This window comes from Copidosoma floridanum, unplaced genomic scaffold (genome assembly GCF_036245765.1).
Source record: "Copidosoma floridanum isolate Cflo_tuat_1 unplaced genomic scaffold, Cflo_Japanese_pri ptg000020l, whole genome shotgun sequence".
Lineage (NCBI taxonomy): Eukaryota > Metazoa > Arthropoda > Insecta > Hymenoptera > Encyrtidae > Copidosoma > Copidosoma floridanum.
The window spans coordinates 2,257,028-2,278,521 of NW_028321897.1; the positions used below are offsets into that span (position 1 = coordinate 2,257,028).

Sequence of the window (21,494 nt, forward strand, 5' to 3'; positions counted from 1 at the left end):
CAACGAACTGATTCACCATACACGCATCCACACTAGTAAGCAGCCCTATAAATGCACCGTATGCTCATTAAGGAAGTTCTATCCCTCGCCATAGTCCATGCGAAACGCTTTTTATAGTTTGGTGTGTCGTCTGTCTCTTTCACCTTTCTATGAAAACATAAAATTGAGTGGTTCTTACCATGCTTATTAATTAATTCCTTCTTTCACCAGTACCCTCAAATTTTTTATAAAATTAAATACAATCATTCGTTTTTTTTTTTTTTTTTTTTTTTTTATCATTGGTAAAATTTTTATCAACAGTTCATTGTTAATAAGCGAAGTAAATACAATAGAAATGCTTAATACGATGACAGCTTATAAGCCTACATGTAAAAATTGGCTAAATATTAGTATTAATTACTTGGCTCCTACGAACCCTGAGGGTTCGACCCTCCTGCCTTCGAATTTCGCCAACGTCGTTTTCATGACTTTATTAATTTGTAAACGAATTTTCATCAAATTCTCATTGTTAATTTATTAGACTGATAGAACTTCCTTAAACTTGAGAAAAAAATGTAAACAAATAAAGGTAATATTTCTAAGTTTAAAATTTTCATATTTCATCTGACAGGACATATGCACATTCACACCGGCGAGAGACCTTACCACTGCAACGAGTCTTCACGAGCCTTCAGCCAAAGATCTGATCACATAACTCAAATGCGCACTCACTCCGGTGAAAGACCTTACCACTGCAACGAGTGTTTACTAGCGTTCAGTAAAAAATATAATCTCACAACTCACATGCGCATTCACTCTGGAGAAAGATCTTACCACTGCAATGAGTGTCCACAAACCTTCAGCCGAAAATATACTCTCGCAACTCATATGCGCACTCACTCCGGTGAAAGACCTTACCACTGCAACGAGTGTTTACGAGCGTTCAGTAAAAAATATAATCTCACAACTCACATGCGCATTCACTCTGGAGAAAGATCTTACCATTGCAATGAGTGTCCCAAAACCTTCAGCCAAAAATATACTCTCACAGCTCATATGCGCACTCACTCCAGTGAAAGACCTTACCACTGCAACGACTGTTCTCGAGTCTTCAGCCAAAAATCTCATCTCACAGCTCATATGCGCATTCACACTGGCAAAAGATCTTACCACTGCAATGAGTGTCCACAAACCTTCAGCCGAAAATATACTCTCGCAACTCATATGCGCACTCACTCCGGTGAAAGACCTTACCACTGCAACGAGTGTTTACGAGCGTTCAGTAAAAAATATAATCTCACAACTCACATGCGCATTCACTCTGGAGAAAGACCTTACCACTGCAATGAGTGTCCACAAAACTTCAGCCAAAAATCTACTCTCACAGCTCATATGCGCACTCACTCCGGTGAAAGACCTTACCACTGCAACGAGTGTTCTCGAGTCTTTAGCCAAAAATCTCATCTCACAGCTCATATACGCATTCACACTGGCGAAAGACCTTACCACTGCAACGTGTGTTCTGAAACCTTCCGTGCAAGTAGTTCTCTCTGTAAACATAAGAAAATTCCACACATACATCGTTGTAACGTGTGTTTACAATCTTTTGCACGGAATAAACATTTTGACCGTCACATGCGCAATCCGCATCTCTTTCACTGCGATGTTTGCCAAAAATATTTTGCTACTCCCTCTTATCTGAAGATGCATAATCTATATATTCATAATAAGTTCTAAACGTAGAATGTATCGACATCACAACAATAAGTAACAATAATTCAATGAATTGGTTGTAACAAACATATTTTGAAGTTAGATAAATAATGAGAATTGTGAAAATGAAAAAACATTACCTTGATGCTAGGCTTGTATTCTTTTTTTCATTGATTAATATTTTCTTGTTTCAAAGACAACCTCTTATAGGATATACAGTACAATAATCAAGAGTTTTACATAATTATTTGTATATTAATGACAACAATCATGAGATTGAAATAATATTACGTCATGTTCTTCACAGTTTTATCACAAAATACTCGTATTATATGCTACATATGTTTTGTATAATCAGAGTCTAATAAAATCAAACTAAGATTTCTGACTAATACATGAGGAAAATATTATGCTTTTCTCAAGTGCTTTGTCAGTCATGTTCATGAGTTAAGTATACCTATATCTACGTATTATGTATATCATAATATGCTCAATAATACGCCGCAACAATGCGCTGGTAAGAAAATCTGCTTATACATGTATGTATACACAAAATTCAAAGGATCTACCGAGTAAAAAGGCATTTGGCACTAAACAAGTACTATCAATACATTGAGAGGCTTGGTTTTCTTTTTGCGCTGTAAGGCACTTAAACTTGCTACTCGATTCTAAATAGAACCTATAATAGACCCTATAATAACTTTCAAGTTAGGCTATAAATAGAAGATTGAATAACTAGTCAACAGAAATATGACTATAGGTTGTCCAAAACCATGAATTCAAATTATTCGTAAGGAGTACTCTCTTAGATGACTTAAAATTCTTCATAATTAATTAAATACTTACAGCATTTTCTGCAATACGTATATAAATACACTTGGGAAGCTTCTTGCTTTTCATTATTATTATTATCATTATTATTAGTGTCATTATTATTATTGTTATTGATATTACTGTTATAACAACTATTTAAAACTATCCGATGATTTGGTGGTGTTGTTGTTTGTACAATGTAGGAATTTTCGGTATTTATACTGCATTGGTAGGATTCTGAAGTTGGAAATGGCAATTGCAAAATCCTGGTAGAAAATTACTACATAGGCTGGCTAGAAACTCGTCAACGTACATGAGTAAATAAGTTTATAACACGTTGACGATTTTTTAGCAAGTTTATGTAGTAACAGTTCTACCAGGTGTATTCAAATAAAATTTATATTTCATTCGGAAACATTTTCCCACAAATTTATCACTAAATAGATGAGTTGATAAAGCATGTAATGAGGAATTTTCTGCAACCACAACGAAAATTGTTGGTATCGCTTCGTGTTGGGATCAGAATACATAGAAAAATAGTTTTGGGGTATAATCTTGCCGGCTTTTTTGTTATCAAATAAATAGTGAAAATCAACCGGATATTTTCTTTGAACTTTGCTTATAACCCTTGTTTTAGGCATCGTATTTGCAAAAATAGCTAAAAATAATTTATTCGTTATTTAATTATCTAGCTATCGGTGTGGGATAGATAATCTAAAACCTATTTTTCACGAAATTATAGAACATAAAAGTGCTTTTTTTTAATTAACTGAGTTTCGAAATGATTATGAAAAAATAAAAAAATTGTTTAAATATGTTTTTGTGTGATCTACAACTTTCTCTTTGACGCCGAATAAGCAATTGTTTGAATTTTTAAGATGTACCTGCACCAAAAAACAAATTGTTTAAATTAATTTCTCAGAGTTATGCAATCTTGAATATGGGAAATTTTTTTTTCAACTAAATTTTTTGGAATGAAATCTATCAGATTGTAATGTAAAAATAAAGCTACGAATTAAATTAAGGCCCAGTCAGATCTAAAGTTTTGAAGATAGTCGATTGACATGTCTCCATAAGTGGTAGTTTTTGCTTAGGCAAAAATATAAGGTACTTCTGTGGAGAAGTTGTGCCTACCAAAACAAGGTCATCATTTTTAAAGCTTATTTGCATCACTGTAATCTATTGCAAATTGCCTAACAAGGCGTTTTCGCCACAATGCAGTTTTTGGGAGTTGTAATTTTACTGATATTACACATGTTTTTCTTATGAGAGGTACTTTAGGGTAGAATATGTATTGTTAGCAGATTCAGTTTTCCTCTTTTGTTCAACAATGACATAACTCACCCCTGACCACGTAAAATGTGATAGTTATAGTAAAAATTTACTTAAATTTTATGTGTAAAGAAGTAAGGTATCAAAAATGTATTGTCAATCACTAAAATGTAGTCTTGTTAACAAATATGGAATTTGCTTGATGTTTAAGTATAGACTTTTGAAAGTTATGAAATAAAAAAAGCTACTTTAAAGCATATCTAAAAAGTATAGAACTATTTCACATTTATGGATTATGGAACAGAAGTTAAAGTTTTTTTAGAACAAAGTTCTTTATGTTCCGTGCATGGAGCTGGAATTTTAAAAACGACAGATTTCCATGAAACGGCAGTCACTTACTAGAAGTCTCTTCCTCCTCATTCATTTTATTTCCCCCCTTATCCCGTCGCCCTCACCATCGGTTCCCTACACACTTCCCCTCACCCTGCCTCTTCCAACCGTGCTGCGCTAGTCTCCTAGACACCTCCTCTCATCACGCTCCGCCATTCCCCTTCACACTATACCATCAAAGCACACACACCAGGCAATTAATGTTTCATTTAATCATAATTTTTTTTTCCTCACAATAATTTTTATCCAACTTTAAATTTTTTTCCTCCAAAATTAAAAAAAAAAAAAAAACTCTTTCCAAGATATTTGAACTGCCGACCTTCTGATGCATACGAACCGAGTATCTTACTCACTCTGCTACAAGCGCTCCCAACAATGATGTTTCGGTTTCTTCTACTTATACTGTGGTTCGTGACTGACTTTTAATTTAAATTTTTATTTACTGTTTATTAATTGATTTGGTTTGATATTATGTTATATTAATTATTAAATTATTTATTTGATTAAATATATTTTTTTTTAAATTGAATAATTATTTTCCAAACTTGAATACAACATACTTTTAGCAGCAGCTTTTCCATATATTAATGAATGTTTATTTAATTTTCATTAATTTGTTAATTTTTAAATAAATCAAGAAATGATTATTTTTTCAATTTTTTCATTTTTTCCAAAGTTTTCCAACTTTTTTCCAAAAATATTACATTTTTTTCATCGTTTTTTCATCAATGGTTTATTCATACGAGGTTCTATGTATACAGTAATTAATTTTTTGAGTTAAAAACGTTCATTACAGTTAGCGGGGGGAAAGTTAAGAGAGGTGGGAGGATCGCAAATACGTAGAAACGCTGGGAATTATTTTTTTCATATGGATATACCTATAAATGCGAGTTTACGAATACTTGACCCTTTCTTTCTTATTTTATTAAAAAAACAACTTGTGGATTAATTTAAAAATTTTATAGGTTTATATAATAGTAATCTATCATACAAAACATTGGGAGCTTTCAACAAATCATTTCCTTATAAATGCAATTTTATGTGATTCATCCATAAGGTTAAATAATAAATTGAGGTTTTTAGAACGAAGTCCTTTATGTCACGTGCTTGAGGAGCTGAAATTTTAAAAACTACAGATTTTCATGAAACAGAAGTCACTTAATGGAAGTCTCGTCCTCCTAGCAAAAAAAAGAAAAAAAAAAAAACCAAATAAAAAGCGCCCAGGAAACGAACACATGACTTTTCGATTGATACTAAAGCGTTTTAACCTCAGGGCTATCGAGGTGTTTCAACTACTTTTATACTTATTGTCTACATAAAGTATGCTACTGGAAACACAGTTTTAAATTATTAAATTGTTTAATTGACCTTACAAATGCTAAATATATTTTCTAAGTATTAAATTAAAAAAAAAAAAAATTAGTTATCATAAATATGGTTATGTAGATAAAATTGGACAAGGCGCCTTATTACGCATTAAATATTAGTATTTTATGCATTTGATGCATAAAATACCGACCGATTGTTTTTGAACCTAAGCTTTTTTTGCAATAAAATAATGCTAATAATTACTTTTATAAATAAACTATTTGATAAATAAATAAATTATTAAAATAAATATATACAATAGAGTTGCAGAACGTATCAATAGTTTTTAAGGGCGCTTATTTCGAATTGGATAAACAAATTATGTTGAAATGTCACACATTTATATAAATATAATAATTTATAAAATTAATAATAAATAAATCATGTAAGATCATTATATATGTAAATATCGAGTTACGTATCGTTTCAATAGTTTTTAAGGGCAATTATTTCAAATTTAATAAACAAATTATGTCAAAGTGTTAAATAATTATATAATTAATTTAACAAATCAATCAATAAACAACATATGCGCAATTTTTGTATTTTTATATTATAGTAATTAAAATATTTTACATTCAATTTCAATATTTTATTTCTAATCCACTTCCATAAAAATATCTTATGTTTTAAAATAAAACTAAAATTGTAATCATTGGCTATAAAATTGAAATAAAATGATTACGAAAAAAAAATTTAGAAAAATATATATACAGAAATTAAATGAAAAAAATTTTAACAAAATGCAATGATAAACAATTAAACAGAAAAATTAAAAATAAGGTATAAAATAAAAATTAAAAAATTAAATGATAAGAAACATGAAATGGAAAATAATATGAAAAATAATTAAAAAATGAAATCATAAAAAGGGAATGAAATCAAAAAAGACTTAAAAAAATGAAATGAAATGATAAAAAAAATGAAAAAGGAAACGATATAAAAATAAAGGAAATGAAAATAAAAAAAAAATAATAATAATAAATGAAATGAAAAAAAGGAAATAAATTAAAAAAACATTAAAGCAACAAAATTAATGACATGAAAAATGAAACATAAAAATGAAATGAATTAAAAAAAGACATGAAAAAGACATGAAAAAATACCATGGAATGAAATAAAAAAAGAAATGAAAAAAAGAAGATTAAGTAAAAAAATAAAAAAAGAAATGAAATAAAGGAAGTTAAAAAAAAAATGAAAAAAATGAAAAGAAACAAGTCAGGGGGCATAAATGGGTCATGGGATCCACGGTAAGAACGAAGTTATTCAAACATGAGATGAGTGCCGGAAAATAATTAAACATGAGATGTGTATCGAAAAACATCATAAAATAAAGAAACACAATTTCTCAGGTAACAAGGGAGTCGCGAGACCCATAGGATGAACGAAGCTCTATGAGAATAAGTACTGCATGCATATAGTTCAGTAAAACAAAAACTTGAAAAACGAATAAAAAAAAATTAAAAAAATAGTTCAGTACTCACAATGGTTGAACTTCGTGAGTATTTAACTAATTTTTTTTATTTTATTGGTTTGCTTATTTTTTTATTTAATCTTTTTTTTTCATTTCTTTTTCTATTTTATTTTTTTTTTTTTTCATTCCATTGTATTTTTTCATGTCTTTTTCATGTCTTTTTTGATTTCATTTCATTTTTTTTTTTTTTTTTTATCTATTTAGAGTTAAAGAAAATTCTATAATCAATGTCGTGCATTTAACCTTAAAAAAACTTGCTTCAATTTTGTAACTGTTTTTAAATTTATTCAATCTGTTGAGACCATAAGTGATTGATAATATGAGAATTTATTTAAAATATAATTTAAGAAACCGTACTCTATTCATGTGTACTAAACACGAGGTAAAGAGGATTTTTTGACGCGTGCCGTCTATTAATTTTAGTTACGACAAAAAAAATTATTTTTTGCATAAAAAGCTGTTCTTGTTATTTAAAAAAAATATTTTAAAGAGTACAGCCATTTTTTTCAAATATTTTAGAAAAAAATGGTCAATATCTATCAAAAAATATTTACACTACTCATTGCGATTAACTTTCCTCTATACTGTAATTTTTTCTATAAACACTGTAACTTTAGACAATTAAGAACTCAATTTTACGACAATACGGACATAGAAAGTAAAGAATTTAGTAATTCAATGGATTTTTGCAATTAATAATAAGTTTGGATATTTTATTTTAACCAACGTTTTTTTTTTTATACCTGATGTGCTTCCTCCAATTCCCGTTGAAGCTGGATGATTTTTTTTTGTAGGTGATCCGTATAACCACTGTTCTCGCCAGTAGACTTTTTCAGCTCGTTGTACTTTTCCTCGATTTGGTCCTTCTCCTGCATTACCTCGAGGTATTTGTTTTCCAGATTTTGCTTTGACTTTTCGCTCTCTTGAGATATCTTTTTTTGCTGCTGCCTCAACTCGAGCAGCGTGGCTTCAAGCTTTTTTGAATTCTCCAAGGCCACTTCTTCTTTTTTTTTGCAGTCATCTTTAAGATCCTGATGCTCGGTCTGAAGCAGCTTATAATTCTGTTGTAAAGCGTTGAAGCGCTGAGTCGCTTCAAGACTATCTTTGTCCCGCAGTGATCGCTCGCGTGAAGCTTTTTTCTGAAGCTCTTCCTTGGCTGCGGCGTTTGCACTTTCCTCGTTGGACAAGGTCTTCTCCAGCTGCACCTTGTACTCGTAAATTACTGTAACGTGAAATAAATACCATAAGATTTATTCAACTTTTCAACATATATATATATTTATTACTCGTAAAAATATTGGGCTCGTTAACGTAAATAAAAAAAAAAATTTTATTTTCAACGTTGTTATACATGTTATACATGTTATACAACGTTGTTATACATTATACATGTTAAAATTTTATTGAGATTTATGAATGTCTAATAATCTATCTATTGATGTAGCTAGTTACAAATATATATTCATTAAAAATGCAGTATACATATGAAATAAATTCCACATACGTAAATCGATTCGTTACTTAATGAAATATTAAAATTTTTCATTAATGTTTAATAATTTATTAACATTTAAATAATAGGATTATACATTGTACTAAATTTATTGTTTTTACGCTTGTGAGTTATGTTACAACGTTTATGTGAAATTTTTCCGAACTAGGGTATTTAAAAAAATATAATTAATTATTTTGTCAAAAATTTGACCTTTTTTTTGATTAAATCTTCTTTATATTAATCGATTGTGACAGTAACTTTTGAAAAGTGAGTAGTATCGTTAGAAAAAAATTTGCATCCAACTTTCAGAAGTCAGTTATAATTATTAAATAAGAAAATTTTGGAGGAAAGTATGGTAACGTACAGTTTAAGAATCAAGGGGTTTGCATAACAATAAAATTAAAAAGTTTTACAAAGGACCGGATACATGTAAGGTTACAAAATCACGTAGATTATAATTGAATGATTTATTAAATTACAACAATGGATAGTTACAAGTTTTCTCGTAGAAATTGGTACTCAAAATGAGAAGGGAATTTGTTGGTAGATCGAAGTAAAGACAATAAGATAATGTCAAGAAAACAATGAATCAGTGAATTTAGTACATAGAAAGGTAATAAATGGATTAAGGTACTTTAGAATGGAAAGGAATGGCATGCTTATGTACATTCGGCGGTTAATTTTCAAATTTCTATTTCTGACAATAGTAAAAATAGTTTTCATAATATTAATCATACAGATATTTTAAAATCAAGAATGATTTCAGAAAAAGCTTTTCGGTTGTACTGTAATCAAAGAATATTTTCATTATTATAAGCCTATTTAATTTTAATTTCCGTGGCGAATTAAACGAATCTACATTTGAAACAATTTTTCCTCAGCAGATAATCAGGCAACTATAATGAAAAGAGTTTTGTCACATGACAATGTTATAAAATGATGGATAATTCAATGAATGTATACAATACCTATAGTAATTACTGTAAATAACATAGGTTGTAAAAAAAAAAGAAAATTCTAATATTTAGTGGTAAAAAAATCAATGCTAAACTGACATAAATGATTGTATATAACCACACATGCAATGACGGATATACTTTGTTTATATTATATTTAGTGGTTTTATTCTGTAAACCTAACAGTCACGTTATTACGAAAATTATTTATGTAATTTCATTGAAAAAGAAAAAAGTTCACTCTCATTGAAATTCTTATCAAGAATCTCAACTAACCTTGTAACTGAGCGGCCAGCACCTCCTGTTGCTGCGCACATTTGGCGTGAAGACTCTTCAGCCTGGCCATTTCGGCACTTGTTGTTTTATAAATGAACATCACGATAATCACAGTGATGGTCACGCAGCCGATTATCGCCAACCTGCCCATTCGACCCCTGCCAAGCCGAGATCCACTCATTTCACTGCAACAGCCAAAACGCAAATGATTAGGAAGAAGTTTTATTTTACCATAGCTTACGTTATGTTGTACCGTTAAAAGCAGCCTTTGGCAAGTTTTTTGAATGTTAATGTGATAATAGATAGATTATCAAAATTTATAAAAATTATATACTATCAAATATTTTCACTAATTGACATGGTTATCCTTTTATATTTGTAAAATACCATATTTTTTTCAAGGCTTCAATATATTTTTTAAAAGCTTGTACAGCATTAATTAGGCCTTATTTCACTTATTGATTCGAATTGTGGACATCTAATGCAAAGTGATCAATAGTAAAAAGAGGTGTATCGCGTATTAAATATATTAATTTTAACTTCCAATGCTTTATGCTTATCAATAATGTTAACGTGTACATTACTGATTATAGAAAATAAATATAAAGCACAACAAAGGCTTTCAATTTTTGTTCAGTTCTAATTTTTCAAGTTTTGTTTTACTGATGCTGTTAAAGGATTTTATAGAGAGAGACAATAAAAACTTGAATATTAGTTCAAGCCATTGCTCCTAGCTTCTAAAGTATACGTGTCGAATGTTTTGTAATTTTCTATGTTATTGCTAGTATATAAGAAAACAAGCTGGGATTAAGCATTCAAATCTTAGCTAGCATCGTCAAATACTGGAGTACACTTTGTGTTATTTCGAAGCTAAGTTAGATACACCTCTAAGGTTTAATTTTAATGATAATACTTTTTCAACAAAACTATAAAAGTGCTTGACTAAAAGGAAATCATTCTTTCCAAGAACAGTTTGTCTCTTGTTAAAAATACTTATAAGAGAAATTGTACAAATAAATATCCTTCATTAAATTTTTTGTAGCAGTGCGTCGAAATAGTAGTTCTCTATTATAGTTCTGAAACTCTACAAATTCTAGCACTAGGACGAACAGAGTTTCAAGTTTAAGAAAAACGAGGTACAAAAGAATGTTATATCTTGCACATTACGAAATGTTACATGAAAGTCTTATCCCGAGAAAAAAATTAACACAGCTTTAGCCTATGGAAAAAACTTTCATTGTCTTACACTTTCTCTTACTCTTCCTAATTAAGTAGTTAGCTATCGCTTTATTGTAACAACGTAACATGACGTAATTCCCAAGAAAAAGTAAAGGTGATATTTTAGATAACGAAAAAAAAATTTTAAATATGAAGAAAAAGTAAGATTAAACCTAAAGGGAGAGAGAGATTTGGATTAGCTTAGCGTGTCACAACATTTATAATTGACACAAAACCTACATAATGAGAAGATTTTTACGATTTTGTGAACTTATATTACAGCTATTTTTTTTTTTCTAGTTTGCCGACGATTTGAGTATTGCAGAAGAAAATGCTCTTTATTAAGGCCTTATTAATTAATTACACGAAATTTTAGAGCATGGAAGCTACAAAATAAATTTTTTGTAGAATTTTTTTTTTTCATTTATTTGAAGATTTATAATTAATTCTTCTATTAAGCCGAGAAATCTAGCTTTACTCAACGATTTACACTATATTAAAATTTGAAACAATTTAGTGGCGTGATACATCATATATTTGACACAAGCCATAAATAAATAGTTTGTGAACTTTTTTAAAAACTTCAGAATTTTTAATCTAGTTGGTTGATGATTAGAGCATTGAAGGAAAAAAACTCTAATTAAGAACCTTATCATGAAACTGCAAGCAATTTTTGAGCATGACGAAACCTATTCATTCCATAAAACATTATTAATTTAGCAGCTTTTGATAAACATTACTCATATTTACGGAAATTTACTACAATGTCTCCAGTTAGACGATGATAAAAAATTTAAAAAACAAATTAATTATTGTTAGATACAAAAATATTTAACTGCAAGAAATTTTGAGTCGTGACATGATTTATACATAACATAAAATATTAACTTCACAACTGTCAGTAAACATCACTCATTTTTTTCAAAAATTAACTATCATATATCTCTAGTTAACTGACGATATTAGCTTTGCAAAAGGAAATAAACATTGTTAAGTATCTAAATAGTTAACTATAAGTATTTTCCTAAGCGTGACAATCTACAATTGATATGTTAAACAATTATACAAATTTATTTTTTAAACTTTAATTATTTGTTTGAATTTTTTTTTCTTTCTAACCAAGGGTTTTAGCTTTTCCAAACGATTAATACTGTTTCTAAGTATCTAAACTTTTATTTACAAGTAGTTTAATGAAACGTAGATGGAAAATGTAATACTTACTAAGTTTTGTTTCACATGGTAATACAAAACCCACTAAGATTTTTTGCGAGATCATCACTAACTTTATACTTACCATGTAAAACAAAACTTAGTAAGTATTACATTTTTCATCTACGTTTCATTTAATATATTATTATCATGAAATACACACCAAAATTATTAAGTCTGAAGTAGTTTAATAGCGTGTTATGATATACAACAGACATAAATCATGAATAAGTAAGAGTTTTTGTAGGCTTTTCATTTTATCAACATTTTATACATAAATTTTTTTTCTAGTTGGTCAACGATTTGAGCATGAAAAAAAAAAAACATTTTTATTAAGTGTCCAAATAGTTGTGAAAAATAAATTACAAGAAATTTTAAAGCGTGACACAGCCTGCAATCAATGTGACGAACGATAGTAAAAATTTTTGGGTGGAATTCAATTGTTCATTCGAAGTTTTACTTTATATTTTTTTATTAAGCCCATGATTCCCTCCCTGCCAAACAGCTTACACTATGCTTAGCATCAAAAATTCCAACTTAAATTTCAACGTTTTGTTGGCAAAAAAATCTTAGTTAAGTACTTCGAGTTTTAACTAGAAGATTTTTAGGGCGTTATTTGAATATCAATAAACGTAATACATACGGACATAAATTTTTGTTTGGGCTCTAAGTATCTTTTCAGAGATGTACATTTTTTCTTTTAATTGGCAGACAATCTATATGCTTTGCAGAAAGAAATACATCTCACTAAGTCACTTGACTTTTTATTAGAAGCAGTTTTGGAGTGTGACACATAATAAATAATTAATATCGATGTTCAGTGAAACTTTTTTAAAATTATTTTTTGTTACTGTTGATCTTAGCTTTGCAAAACGTAATGAGATGTTTTTATAAGATCGAACACTGAAGGGGGGTTTTAATTAGTTTAATATTCATAATGTAAATTGTTGTGATATGTACTTAAATAACGTTGAATGTCATCATGTGTATGCGGAAAAAGATGCTAATCAATAAATAATGGTCGATAAAAGAAAATTTTTTTTATCAAGACACTCTGGATTGCACACACTTAACTGTCTTAGCATACGATCCAGTATGTGCATGATAATACTTACATATTTCAGGGATTATTGATGCAGAAATTGGTGAGACTCACAACTCACGTTTATCTGTTATAAATGTATATTAGCCAGATTCAGTAACACTTAAGAAATACGAAAGGAAAGTTGGTCGTGCGACAGAGGAAGTTGCCAAGGAGTCGTGCATAGATGCAGTTCGTTTAGAAAAAATATCAACGTTGGAAGATGAGCCAGAGCAAAACTCGTTAATCATCGTCAGACCAAATATTATGAACAATTGCGTGTATTTTTTGTACATGATGTTAAAGTTAACTGTTGAAAGCAAATTTTTTCCTGTAATGGCACGTATGCGTATTCACTCTCATTGTTTCTCTTATTTACAGTAATATTAACATATTTACTGAATTTTACTAAGACTCTTACTTACATTTTTTATTCATGTAAATATTTAACTAAGTTTTGGATCTGTAATAAAAATGTATTTGTGAGTTACAGTCTTGCTAACATTAATCCATATAAATGCACATTGATTTATTTTAAAATGGAAATTATTAAAATTCCAGGGGTTATGAACAACCTGATGATAGTTCTCCTAAGAAGTACGTATATTTGAGAGTTTTGTACAACAGTGGGTGGTAGAAACATGGAATTGGATGATCATGAAATAGTTTGAGTGGTATGGCAATAGTTTTCGTGTATAATAAAAAATACTCTTTTATCAGTAATTTAAACCTTTTATTATTGTTTCTCCAAAATAGTTGTATTTTTCAATATGTGTTATTCTTGTACAAAAAACTTTGTAGGACACAGTATAGCAGTAGGGTTTTACGCTGGTAAAATAGTGTTTATTCTGCGTGTGGTAGTTGGTGTGAAGGTATTGTTAATCAACTTAATCGGCAATAGTTATAAATAAAATGGCAAAAGTAGGAACTACAAAATAGTCTAGTTTTGAAATATAAATTAGTCTGACTTTCACGCCTGTATGTTCGACGTCTGTTATTTCGTATGACAACTTTCTTGACACGATTGGAAAGTTTAGGATTTCTTAATTCAATATCTTGTTTTGTAATAAAAGTTCAAGTATACTTGGGAATATATTGTGTTTTGTAATTTTTGCAAAATCAATGAACCTCAAAAAGAGCTCATGTAACAAGTAAATTTTCAGATGACCTGTTCTAAAAAAATTTACCTGATTCCATGGTTTGAAATTTTAAAAGGAGATTCCTTTTGTCTTAAAGTATGACCTATCCAACTTTTATTCAATATTGTAGTATTTTGATTTTATGTGAAGCCACCTTGTACTGTCTTTTCAAGCAGTCTCCATGCAATTTTATAACTTTTTAATACAAAAATTTTTTAAGATTTTTTATTATTTTTCTGATATCTACACTTTTTTCCGCGTTGGAGCCTTTAAAAAAAGATGTCAACGCTATTATGTATCTTTATTATTATTATTATTTATTATTTGTAATGGATTATATTATTGTATTATTGAATTTTAACAATAATTACGATTATCATGTCATACATCATCTAATATGAGCCTTACAAATTGGGAATACACTTTATTTTGTATCTGATGCATAAAATAAAAGGAGTTATAAAGTAAGACACCCCATAATTCACATGATACATCGATGGACATACTTTTTTGGGAATTTCTAGTACCTCTTTTAAAAGTAATGACTTATTCAATTTATAGCGGATGATTTTACTCCACCCAGATAAAATTTAACCATTTTTTCCCAGCCTAATTATTGAATTTCACTCTTATTTTAGTATTATCTTGTATCGTGAGTGTCAATGCTTTCAATACATATTTTTCGTCGGGGCCAGTAACTTATTCATTGACAGGACAACTGTTAAAACTTGAAAATTTTCAATTTTAGATAAGGAAATTAAAAAAAATGCATTTCCACAATGTTTTAGTGCGGAAAATTGATTCTTCTCCCACAGATTAATAGATGAGTACGCGAAAAATATTTTCTACTATGCAGCAAACGTTTTGTGGATACAGTGTGGAGCCAAGATTTTATCTCAGGCTGAATATTTTCTTTTTCTCATAACACGGTAAAATTTCGTAATAAATATTATTTAATACTATTTTGTATAGATTTTTTCGGTATTTCCTCTGTCAGATGCATCACTGAAATGTGATAAGTGCTATGTATAATCATTATTTTATAAGAGAATGACACACACGCACGCACGCATGCACTCGCGCGCGCTCACACACACAGCCATATGCAACTAATAACTTCAAAAATAAACACACAGATAATTTAACAAAATATTGTCACTTTTCGGAATTGCTTGTAGTTTAAAGTTTAGGGATTGGATAAGGTTTTTTTTTTTACAAAGCTTATATTATTGTTGTCTTATACATACATTACGTTCAAAATTGCTGATAGTTTATTAGTACTTTACTAAATTAAATGTACTTCTGTTTTGCAACACACCGATCGCCGGCCAACTAGATTCTGAAATTTTGCAAAAAGTATGAAAATCTTAAAAAATTCCTATTTATTCACGTTTTGTGTCAATTGTTTGTAGCATTGCTTAAGAGGGCTCCTTCACGAAAGTCCCCAAACAGAGATATATTATTTCTTGTAAATAAAAGTCTACTGAATTTAATGATGGTCTAAATTATACTTCGAATGGGTCAAAATTTTGAGAAATCCGAGCTCAAAGTTGTAACTATTAGCACGTGTTCCTATGGGGCAGCGTGAAAAACAATTTGTTTTCGTTTATAATAAACCTAAATTAAATGTCCCAGCAGACTGAATATATACGTTTTGTAGATGAAGTCTTCCTCTGTAATATGCTGTATTAAAAATTGTGGATAAAGGACCATTTTAGCGAGATATTTGTGATGGAAATAAATAAATAGTGTCCGGGAGGTCAGGAGGTCACGTGGGTAGCAGACGTCTTGTTCACCTAATCGCGCGAGTTTTCAAAAAGTTGAGATTGCCATTGCCTTTCCTCCATCCTCTTGAGACTCTATGTGCGTGGTATTCTTTTTTTTTAGGTGGATTAGAAGGACCGTCATCCATTGTTTATCAATTAAATGATGTTAATGACATACAGATACTAAACACTATAGAGGTAGAGAGTAATAGCAGAAAGGCATGCAAACACGACATATATATACCATATACCTATATATTACATCGCTATACTACACCAACACAGGTGGTCTGGTCTGGTGGTGTACCCTCGTATGCACTAGACTGGTCAAAACAATAATTAATTTTTCGTACAAAGTTAAACTACACACATAAATATCATTTTTTCCACTTCTTACGTTACTAAAAATATCATAATGATTTTCAGACACATTTGTTTATTGAAAAACAAAACTTTATTTTTTGTTTGCCTATGACCTCAGCAGTAGTCGTAGGAGCCCCCTTAATTCTGCTATTTTAAATTTGAAGTCAAAGTAATTAGTATACTATCAACCGTTTAACAAGGCTGGATTTCCTATCATTAAAGCACGTTAAAGAAAGTCCGGAAATTAAAGTTTTCAACCTTATCGTTGGGCTCGATTTGGTTTCCCAACTTTCTACTTGATAATTGCTAAATATTTGATATTGCGATCTGTTCGATGAATAGGTAGAAATTCAATGAGAAATAGAAAAGTTGACGCCCATATTAACATTCCAAAAAGTAATTCAAGCCCAAACTTGGCGTATAGAGTAACCATAGAAAAATTCAGTACAATTTCAAAAACTTCATTGATTTGATTGTAGTAATCGATACACGTTTCGAGGTATGTATTAGTAGAAATGTTGTACTCTTTTTTGAACCGTTTCACTTTTTGCCAACCACAATTCCGTAATTACCTAGTATATTGTCCATAAATTTTAACAGTGCTCATGAGCATATTTTACAAAAGAAAACGACAGAAAGTAATTTTCTCTTTCCTGATAACTGATTAAGCTAACTCGGTTGTGTCGTCAGCTAACATCGACATAAAGTTTGGCCACGATATAAATAAGGCAAAGTATAGACCAGACGGCAGTATTCACAACGCTACGGAAGAATTAAAACTCACGAACATTCTGCTGTTCAGAGGAATTCCTGAACTCTAAAGGAGAAGTTTAATATTTGAACAGTACCAAATCCAATCAGTACAAAGATGAACAAAAGTAAAAAAGAATCAGGCATGTACACATTTTTTTCTAAATTTGACTGCATTTTGCATGATAGATGTATTTTTATAATAGATTTCATCATCTTCAATTTTTGTAAGTTCTTTATTTGATGAACATAACATTTAACATCATTTATGCTTTTCAAAAAATGATATGTTACGTAGGATAATAATTAAACATCTATAGTTAGTTTGAATTGTATTTATCAATACATACAAATATTTTTGTCGGCACACCAATGTCTACCAGCTTTCAGCAGTTTCAGCCACTTTCCCTGCGTTTTTTTCTCTTAAAAATTTAAACGCGCATATATTAAACTCTGCTCTGTAGTAGAGTTTATTAAGTATTCAATTTCAAAAACATCAAATCGTTGTAGTTTTCCATACTGTTGACATATTTTTTTTGTAGTTTGTGATTTTGCTTCTCTAGTATCTTGAATTAGTTTATTGCAAGTTTGAACTGATTTTGTCATTTCTTTCGAAAAAGCGCTTTTTCATTGGCCTGCGAATCGTTTGGACTATCTATGGAATTTTTTTTCTAGGCCATTATTTCTGGTCTTTCCGTAGTTCATTACTACTTTTTTGCTGTTTGTATCTTCTAATTATTTTATGGGCTTACCTCACTGTTTTCAAATGATAATAGATATTTTATATGACTTTTAAATATCTTACTCACACACATTCACCTTTTACATTTTAACCCTCAACTAATGTTCTTTGATGAACTTATATCCTATTGTTATTATTGTATTGTACATCTCTCTTTTTATTCCAGTAACTCAATTTATTTATTCAACATTTGTATACCTATCTTCATCTAAGCTATGTATAACACGTGCTGCCCATGTTAGCTTTTGGATATTGATGTTAATTTAGTATTATAGTAAACAAGCTTAACTGTAACATCAATTCTTTGTTGCTATCCTACTTTCTTACTTTTTAACCTTTTTTTTTTACTGGATCACCTTTTTTACAATATTTTTCAGTTACATAATTATACTTGTATTTTATTAGTATTATGCTGTTTGCTTCTGAATTTGATTTTACATTTTTTACGTAGTTAAAATAATTATCCATTTGACTAATTTATACATCATTCACTCAACAAAGTTGTAAATTTAAAAAGACAGTAACACATTCTGCTAATTTAAAAAAAAGATTTTCTTCTTCTTATTCATACTCCGATTATTTAGTATACATTTTTTACTGATTTCATTATATCTTTTCCTCAGTGCAGCAAACGATTTGTGTTTCCAATACTTCTTTATCATTTCTTTAATGTAAAACTATGTACTCCGCAGGATTATATTATCACATATTCAACCGGAAAGCTTTACCTGACGTTCTGATTACTTTGACTTTTCAACAAAGTATTGAAAATCGTAATTTTCTCCACCATAGTCGCAAAATAGTATTTATTTCGATGATTACAAAACACTTTTGTCAATTAGTCAGGCTATAATTTGAATACGTATTTTTTAAATAGAAATTATCTAACTATGATCCCTGGTATAAACTTAGTACAACTTCTGGCCAGCATTTTGAGATATTATGGACAATTGACGACTTTATCGGCTATAAGCATGGTCTATTTTACTACATTATATCCCGATATATTATGCTCGTGATAAATTTGACAACGAGCTCGGTAAGGTGCGGTGCCGTTAGCTGCTCACCTAGTCTCTGACTCTGTCTCACTCCCTCCCCCAACCCACATACTCTACAGCTGTAATATTGCAGCCACAAGTAACAAGTAGAGTACACATTTTCAATAATTTCATGAACTAAATGATTCTTGCACAGTGATGATAACATTGCAAAAAATTTCATCCACTGAGATCAATAACAAGTACTTTTTATTTTTACATTTCAAATTTGAATTTGTAAAAAAGCACATTCTTCATAAGCAACTTCTAGGTCTACACAAAGTAGAGATTTAAACGTAATATTTCTGTCTGCTTTTTTTTTTTTTCTTCTTTACAGAATTGTTTAAACCAACTTTTCCGTTTCATTGTAATTTAACTATTGCTTAATTATCTGTATAAACATTACAATAAGTTTTGTGGACATACTTATGTGACAACTTGAGTTTATATATAACGAAGCAAAAGAAAAAGCATGGATTAGTCAATTTAAATAAAGATAGGATGTTTTCACTTCATGTATTAAACTTTTATAAAAGTACAAAAGTTAAAGAAACGCAGAAAAATTATACATTACAAAATTGTTAACATGCTAAATAATTAGGGCACTGTTTTGCGTATGTTGATTAATTTGTAATGTTCGACGTCAAACATTACTACTGTAATAATATTTTTTATAATAAAAAATTATTTTTTAAATATTTTGATCAATAAAAATAATAACTATAATATTATTGTATTTAATACATCAACATGTAATGAATAATTTGCTCTTAATGATTACTTAATATTACAGATAGCAATTGCCACTTTTGAACATGATTATGTTAAACACTTACTACTATTAATCACAATCTTAAGGTCACTGTATTAGCACGTATTGATTATTTTTTAGTATTAGACTATAATTATTTTAACAATTTTGTCCTGACCGTCTTAAACATAAGCACTGCTTTGAATAAAAATATATTAAAAACTATTTAAAAGCTATTTAAAATGTTTAAGTTAACTATTTTAAAACTTTTATCAAACATTTTTCGAACAATAACATAAAATGTTAATATTTCTTTAAATACAACGATTCTTGCTTTCTAAAAACAGCAAAATTTTGAAAGTCATGAGAAACACAACAAATTAAAAAAAAATTTGGTTTTTTCTTAGGTACACAAAAACTAAATCCGTTCATTTATTGTCTACAATAGAATTAATGAAAAAAGTTATTCAAAATTTAACACACTGCCTCGTCCAACTCTGCCTCTGCCTCTATCTTGATTACCTTAAAGCTAAATTATGTAATAAACTAGACACTGCCCAATAATTTTTTTGGCGTTGTTTAAGTCTATGACAACCGGCTCTTGTTCCTCGTCGTTCTAAAAAAATTAAAAAATATTTAATGTGAATTAAAAATATTAATGTTCAATGAAAAAGTTTTAAATAAAGCTTATAAAAAATGTGATGGTTCTAAACTTACTCCTACAATTACTTTTTGGTTGACTTGGAGATAATCCTTGGAGTGCATCCCTTTGCAAACCATCCTGTGATATAATCGTGGAATAACATTGAGCTTCCTTGAGTAGGCACACTATTAGGAGGCCCAGATGTATAACTCAGAGGTAGTTGCGATAGAGTTGCAGACGGATAACGTAATCGAAGGCTTGAATCATGTATTTGACTATTAGGCATTAATTCTTCAGGCATGTAAGTGTAACCTGAAAGTACCTGTGCTCCAGTTGTAAAATTACCACCTAATGTAGTTGCAGAAGCTAATTTGGTACTTGGATGTAAAGCGTACTGCTTGTTGATGTGAAACTATAACTTGAATATAAACTAAATCTAATTTTAAATTATAAATTGTTAAGGGTAATTGTAACCCTACTTTAAAATTTCGTACTACTCCATACAGTATAGAAGTCGTTACATAGTTAGAATTCGTTGTAAGACTTAGTACTTATCTTGACACCTGGAAATTTGTAGCACTAGTAGTTTTATTTTATTTTGATGATTTATAGCTGTTTGAACGCAACTGTCACAAAATTGCAAAAAGAATGTAGGAGTGTGGAGAATCAATGAACTGCGTTTTAAACTATAACTCATAACAGACATATTCCAAAACATGAGCATAGATAATTTATGATCAACTATAATAATCGATCAAAGCGATAGTACGAATGGAGAGAATAAGAAATATATTAGCCAGCAACAGTTACATAATAATGCAACTGATGTGAAATCATGCCAAAAAACTTGGAAATTAATGTGCTGTATATTCGATTTATCAAAATACTTCTTGAAATTATAGTTTATCCTAATAGAAGCCTGATGAGTCCAAAACATTAGTGTGATATAATTATCACGATGTATAATATTTTTTCTTTAATTTCGAAAAATTTTGGAAGCTGATTTGGACGTAAAAAATGGGCTTAGTGCTATGCTCGTCTGCTACTTTAACTTACATG

General features: G+C 29.6%; 1 protein-coding gene across 1 annotated transcript in view; it reads right to left on the bottom strand.

The window, feature by feature from the left end:
- LOC106646531 (uncharacterized) overlaps positions 1 to 21,494 on the bottom strand; it is a 50,103-nt gene that overhangs the window by 16,678 nt on the left and 11,931 nt on the right. Inside the window, exons 2-3 of the mRNA XM_089593906.1 lie at positions 9,737 to 9,921; positions 7,753 to 8,231 (exon numbers count right to left, since the gene is read on the bottom strand). Coding sequence (XP_089450032.1) covers positions 7,753 to 8,231; positions 9,737 to 9,917 — 660 coding nt within the window. The 5' untranslated portion in view covers positions 9,918 to 9,921. The remainder of the gene's footprint in view (positions 1 to 7,752; positions 8,232 to 9,736; positions 9,922 to 21,494) is intronic.